Source organism: Vitis vinifera, chromosome 6 (assembly GCF_030704535.1).
Source record: "Vitis vinifera cultivar Pinot Noir 40024 chromosome 6, ASM3070453v1".
In the NCBI taxonomy this organism is placed as follows: Eukaryota; Viridiplantae; Streptophyta; class Magnoliopsida; order Vitales; family Vitaceae; genus Vitis; species Vitis vinifera.
In genome coordinates this window covers 8182949-8189794 of record NC_081810.1, presented here as the reverse complement: position 1 = coordinate 8189794, position 6846 = coordinate 8182949, and the positions used below count along the sequence as shown (strand labels likewise).

Below are 6846 nucleotides of genomic sequence, written 5' to 3'. Positions count from 1 at the left end.
TACTTTAAAACGAAGAACAGCATAAGAAATAAGATTTTACAATTCCATGCTGAGTTCTCAACAGTTCAACTACTGATTTTTTAAGGAAAGACTCCAAGTACGGAAACTATACGGCTTAGTTTTCAAATCAGCTACTAATGCCCCTGAAAAGTGAAAACAGAATCTTCATTTGTTTAACTGATAAACCTAGTGGGTGTACCAAATCCCCTGATGGTTGAACTTTTTCCTATGATCTCGACAAATTTCCTTGTTGACTCGTTAACCTAATCTTTCTCTCTCAGTTCCTCTTTGTAGTAAGAAAAATGAGATAAAAAAGCAAAGCCTCCTCTTCTCTCTCTTCAGTTTACTATAAATACCTAAGCTCTCCATGCTCTAACTCATGCACTACCACTACACAACTTCACCCAGAGCTGATAGAGTAATGGAGGCAAACAACATTATCATCAAGCCCAGGGGCTGTTCCCTCTTCCTAGGCCTTTTCCTGTTCTTTGCCTTTTCAGCTTCTTTAGCAGACGCAGAAACTCACTACCATGACTTTGTTGTATGTCCTCTTCCTTCATTTTCTTTTTCTTCTTATTTCTCCTAGAGTATAATTGAGTTATTTCGGAAGTGTTTTCGAAAATGATTTTCAAAAATAGATTTTTAAAATAGATTTTGAAAATTGTTCATTAATGATTTATAAGACAAAAGCATGTTTGAATACTTAAAATGTTTTGAAATTATTTTTTTATGTTTTTAAAAATATTTTAAAAATAATTTTTATATGTAATGTTTTACTTTTAATCATTTTCCATGTTCGTATAAATTATTTTTCACAACAGTTATTCGAAAATAAGTAAAAGTAATTGAAAATAATTAGATGATGTTATCTGAAAATACCATGTTTTCTATTTTTTTGAAAAACAAAAACCTGTTTTAAAAAACAGTTATTAAACAAAGCTTTATCAGTTGAATACTGTTTGTCTCACTGAAATAGGTTCAACAAACGCCAGTGAAGAGGCTGTGCAGAACCCATAACATAATCACAGTGAATGGGCAGTTTCCAGGGCCAACCTTGGAAGTACGAGATGGAGATACTCTTGTGATCAAAGTTGTAAACAGCGCTCGTTACAATGTCACCCTCCACTGGTAAATTTTTTTAATAGTATGCATACTAATTCCTCAATATGATGAATCAATCATGAGAGAGTCAACAATCTAAGACCTTACTTGATGTGCCAGGCATGGAATTCGTCAGATGAGGACACCATGGGCGGATGGACCTGAATATGTGACCCAGTGTCCAATCCGACCAGGAGCCACCTACACTTACCGGTTCACAATTGAAAACCAGGAGGGGACCTTATGGTGGCATGCTCACAGCAAATGGCTTAGAGCTACTGTTTATGGAGCTCTTGTCATCTATCCTAAACTGGGTTCTTCTTACCCCTTCCCACAGCCCAACCACGAGGCCCCCATCCTCCTTGGTAACCTCTTCTTTTTCCTGAGCAACTATGGCAGTCATTGAAATTAGGGTTTTAACTTGAACTGATTGACCATCGCGATGGCTAATTGAATTCAATCTAAATTAAGAAACAATGGATCCAACCTTTAATACGAGATACTCAACTTAAACTCAACCTCAATTTTCGGAGGTCTTGTTGAGTTTGGATTAATCGGGTTAAACCTAGATCAGTTGGGTTGCATAATTAAAAATCCATTTATAATGTTTTTTGAAATACTTGTTTTTTAATATATTTATATGGAATTTTAAATAGTAAATATGACAAAACTTTAAAATAGCAACAAAAAATATCACTTTTTTTTGGAAAGGATGAAAAAATATAAAAGATAATATAATTTAATGATTTTTCTTGAAAATAAAAATAAAATATTTTTATATAGAATAATTTATCATTTTATTTTCAGGTTGTTTGAATCTTGATCCGAATTCAATCAAAATTGAGTTTAGGTTAAAAAAACCTAATCCAATTCAACTTAAGTATCGAAAATAATTGTCTAAATCCACTCAATCATTAGATTAGGTTGGATCAATGTGTCCCAGTTGCACTCATAAGTGAAACTCAATTGACTCGAGGAACCATTAGTTTTCAGTGAATAATATGCTCTTTGGACAAAAAATGATGATCTCCGTTATGAACAGGTGAATGGTGGGATAGGGACCCCATTGCTGTCCTAAGACAGGCAACTTTTACTGGAGCAGCTCCAAATATATCTGATGCATACACCATTAATGGCCAACCTGGAGATCTATACAGATGTTCCAGCAAAGGTTTGCAGCTTCTTTCTTTTTGAGATTCCCTGTATTTCAAGAGAAAACACATGGGTTCATTGTGGTTTTAGTGGCTCATTACTTCTTGTAGTTGTATCTCATTAGATAGTGGTGTGAAAAATGATAATGCAGAGACAGCAAGATTACCACTGGACTCCGGCGAGAGGATTCTGCTCAGAATCATTAACTCCGCACTCAATCAACAACTCTTTTTCTCAGTTGCCAATCACAAACTGACCGTTGTTGGAGCTGATGCCGCCTACACCAAGCCTTTCACAACCACAGTCATGATGCTGGGGCCAGGTCAAACTACCGATGTTTTACTCACTGCTGATCAGCCCCCTGCCCGCTACTACATGGCAGCACGAGCCTATGACAGTGCCCAGAATGCGCCATTTGACAACACCACTACTACCGCAATCCTTGAGTACAAAGGTGCCTGCTATACCAAAAAAGGCCAGTCTTCAAAGCCTGTTTTCCCACGGCTGCCTGCCTACAATGATACTCCCACTGTGACAGCATTCACCAGCCGATTTAAGAGTCTTACCACGTCGAAGGTCCCCACCAAGATTGATGAGAGCCTGTTTTTCACGATAGGGTTTGGGTTGTTTAACTGCCGCCCTGGCCCCCGGTGCCAAGGCCCGAATGGAACCCGGTTCGGTGCCAGTATGAATAATGTTTCCTTTGTACTACCGTCAAGCAACTCCATACTCCAAGCTTCCTACCAAGGCATCCCTGGTGTATTCACCACAGACTTCCCAGCTTCCCCACCATTACAATTTGATTATACTGGAAACGTGAGCAGAGCACTGTGGCAACCTGTGAGGGGGACGAAGGTTTACAAGTTGAAGTATGGTTCTACTGTGCAGATTGTGTTGCAGGATACCAGTATCTTCTCAATAGAGAACCACCCAATGCATCTCCATGGCTACCATTTCTATGTTGTTGCACTAGGTTTTGGGAATTTCAACCCAGTAACAGATACAGCCAAGTTTAACCTCATTGACCCGCCGGTGAGGAATACGATTGGAGTGCCGACTGGTGGGTGGGCCGTGATTCGATTTGTGGCTGATAACCCAGGTCATATTCTCTTCTCTCTCTTTTGTGATTGATTATATGGAGATAGGTTTGATTGGTGTTCATTGATTTTACTATGTTTGGACAGGAACCTGGCTGATGCATTGCCACATTGATGCTCATCTCACTTGGGGTTTGGCAATGGTTTTCTTGGTTGAGAATGGAGCTGGGGAATTGCAGTCCATAGAGCCACCTCCGGCTGATCTACCACCGTGTTAATTAAGATCATCAGCAGAGCAGCACCCATTGATCAGATCTGCTTCCCCTGACAGCAGGGATTGAAGTCTAGTCTTGTCTTGTCTTGTTTTCTGGCGTAAAAGCATTTGATTTGCCCACATTTGGTGTCTTGTTTTTCCATTTTCTCCATGTAGGAAGTCCACAACTTTTTTCTTCTTTCATCTACTCCCCGAAGAAATTGTAACACCCAACTTAATTCTAATGAATGAGTATTAGGATGTGTGAGCCTTGAGTTGTATGACTCCAACTTTGGGAAGTAAAAGGACCATTGATCTCAGAAAAGACGAACTATTTGCATTGTAAAAACAACAAGTAGGACCAATTAGAGTTCATTTTTTACAAGCTCACATTTTAATCCCAATTATTCATTTCAAAAATCTTTTTCCCCAAAATCAATCCCTACTAGCCAATAAACTCTTGTTGGCCGAATGGCAGGATACATAATTCTTAATTCTTAAGAACATAATTAAAGTCCGCTTGATAATAATTTTTTTAAAAAAATTAAGTGTTGTACAAAATTTGAGCAACGATTTTAAAAGTTTGAAAAATCGATCATAATATTAAAAAATCTTTTATAATGTTTTCGGGATTCTCAAAAATTATTTTAAAGAATACGCTTCTACCGAAAAATAGTTTTAAGTAAAAACACCGTGAAATGCCATGTATGACTCTTACTAAAATTAGAATCTTCTAGAAAAAAAAAAAAAGTTAATAAAGCTACTGCCCGATTCTGAGTTACACAATCCAACGGTCCTCCTCCTCGTATAGCCACGTGGACAGCCTCTTCTGCGGCCATGTCAGCAACTCAACCCCATTCGCCCCAGAAACGACGTCGTTTCACACTACGACCCACTCCCTACAACCACCGTCCACTCAACCTCTCTTCGACCCTCACTCCGGGTACGAGTCGATGATTCTATGAGATTCTTGCCATGTGCCTTCGCCATATTCGCCACACCTCAAATCTCCGTTTCTGCAATTGGCCATGAAGAGGATGGAAGCAATGTGAGATAGATTTCGAAAGGACATTGGGACTTGGGCGTGAGTGAACAGAGGTTTGATATGGGGAGATTTGAGGAGGTTAATGGGTTCGGATACATTGAATCACAATCCCGAGATTGAGGATTTGTACGAGAAGATGATTTTGAAGCTTAAGGAATTGGCGAGGCTTATGGACAAGAGTTCAGCTAGGGTTCTTGAGCAGGTTAATGTCTCAGTATTCGCCTTAGATTTCGATTTGCTTCACCGAATATTTATGTCAGGAATATTGGTCTTGAATTGGGAGAAGAAAATTAAGCCCTAATTGTTTGATTTTAGTTTATACAATTTCAGAAGAATTGGCATACTCTATTGAAGAATACTGATAATTGTTGTTGTTATTGTCTCTAGGGACTGATATGAGATCTATACAACTTTTGACAGGAAGATCAAAATGGAAAATTAAGGTGTAAGCTTGCCGGCTTGCAATGGTTGTTGGTTGCTCAGAGGATTTCCACTACTCATTTATAGGTTTTATGTATATGCATATATGGTTTTGCTTCTATGCTATATTTTTATTGGTTTAATGATTGACTTAATACGCAAGTTGTTCTTCTTGTAATTGCTTTGTTTATACTATTGGTTTTTTAATTTTATCCAAAAGAATTAGGAGATGAGGTTTGCACTAAATAAGCTAATCTATCAGAATGTGAAGAATACATAGATTCCCAGTTTGTTTTTATGAAGAATGGTCACAGAATCAAGAAAAGACAGTATGTGGACTAGTGAGCAGGATGGTTGCTAAAGGATCCCATTTTGCTCCCTTCTTTCAAAGTGATTTTAGAGGTAGGAGTTGATTGATAAGGCCCCTCTTATTTTCAGAAACTTATAGTATAGAACTTCGTCAAGATCAAGTGGGGTTTCTAGATAAGACTTTTGCTAGGCATGAGCTTTTGAAACTGTCTTCAAGATAGGACAAGTTAAGGCTCCAAGTAAGAAATTCTGTGGTCTATTTTGCTGCTACTTTGGGAGTTTATAGGTTCCTTAGTTGCCACTAAATTCAGATTATATGCTTAAAGAATTAGATATTTACTACCGTGAAGCACCAGTTGGATTAGTAGCTCATTTACTTTGGTAACTGGGGAAGATCTAGTTAAGACATGTACTGGGCTCTTAGTCAAGGTACACAATCTGTTATCAATCATCCTCTATTTGGCAGACCACAGTCCTTTGTCCAAAGGCTGCCCTTGAAACTGTTATCTTTTAAAACATATTCTTGATGGTTATGGTAATAAATGGTGTGCAAAATAGGACAAACAAATCTAACCTTTGGTCCAGCCCAAACACTTGTAATCATCAGAGAGTGTTTCTAGCCATGTCTTTTAGCCGAAAACTGTAGAAGCACCTACCTAAATATTATGATTTCCCATTGTACATACCTCGTAGCAAAAGGGATAAACTAGGATATTTGCTATAGAAATTATTTTATTTGAGAAAGTCTTGCTGTGAAAATTCAAGGTTACAGAATTCCACTTTCTCAAGTGCTTGGAAAGTAGGGATACTTGTATTCAGTCTCTGTTAGCTTCTCTTCAAAAGTATCTAGAGTCATGTAATAAGCTCCCATAAGCCTTTGTGGATTTCTTCTTTGGCCTGTTTGATTTTGGTGGGTTAAACTTAATATCATAGAATGATTTCACTAGAATAGTAGGAATCATCATTCTGTTTCTAAAGATCATAGCAGGCATGAGTTTGGAGATTTTGTCTCATATACCAAGCGGAATTAATCAAATCCTGACTTGCTGCTTTCTTGTTTTGCAAAAAGGTTGACTGTCTAGGGATAGAGGATGCAAATAAGAGCTCATGGATCTAGAAAACTTTATTGTTTGATAAAAACCTCTTTTCAAAGGGGCCAGTGGCCAGTAGGTCACGAAGATACATCTTGGAGTCACCTTACAGTCCCTAACATTTGTTCTTTATGAGTTCTGCTATAAAGATGCATGCAGGGAATCTTTAGTGTGTAGCCTATATAATTGATCCAGTGAGAAAATTTCAGTCAATGTACGTATCTTGGTCACTTATTTTTTTCTCCAGTTTAAGCCCAGTCATTTACATCTCTTCCTTTATCAGCATGAATTCAATGTTAAGATTATTTGGTATTTTAATAGAGTGGGATTACGGAACCCACATTGGAAATTTGGATAATTTCCTATCCCACGAAGAGCAAAGAAATTTGAATAAAATTGATGATGCTAATATAGAACCTTAATAGTTTTGGAGAAGAG

At 37.8% G+C, this 6846-nt stretch overlaps 1 protein-coding gene and 1 long non-coding RNA gene across 2 annotated transcripts; both read left to right on the top strand.

Moving 5' to 3' along the window:
- Positions 1 to 399: 399 nt before the first annotated feature.
- On the top strand, positions 400 to 3818 carry LOC100250239 (laccase-12). Its single transcript, XM_002277686.4, has 6 exons — positions 400 to 541; positions 977 to 1128; positions 1222 to 1466; positions 2144 to 2272; positions 2405 to 3352; positions 3438 to 3818. Exons 1-6 carry the CDS (start codon positions 422 to 424, stop codon positions 3566 to 3568), a joined length of 1725 nt encoding a protein of 574 aa, XP_002277722.3. The 5' UTR covers positions 400 to 421; the 3' UTR covers positions 3569 to 3818.
- Positions 3819 to 4330: 512 nt separating this feature from the next.
- On the top strand, positions 4331 to 5238 carry LOC100854660 (uncharacterized). The gene is made up of 2 exons (XR_785919.3): positions 4331 to 4790; positions 4976 to 5238. It is a non-coding gene; the product is annotated as an uncharacterized LOC100854660 (long non-coding RNA).
- The last annotated feature ends 1608 nt before the right edge of the window (positions 5239 to 6846 follow it).

Bases quoted from the DNA above. Each gene is read 5' to 3' on its own strand.
- LOC100250239 (XM_002277686.4), top strand. From the start codon at position 422: ATGGAGGCAAACAACATTATCATCAAGCCCAGGGGCTGTTCCCTCTTC. The intron at 542-976 runs GTATGTCCTCTT...TCACTGAAATAG, and splicing joins CTCACTACCATGACTTTGTT to GTTCAACAAACGCCAGTGAA. The intron at 2,273-2,404 runs GTTTGCAGCTTC...ATGATAATGCAG, and splicing joins ATACAGATGTTCCAGCAAAG to AGACAGCAAGATTACCACTG.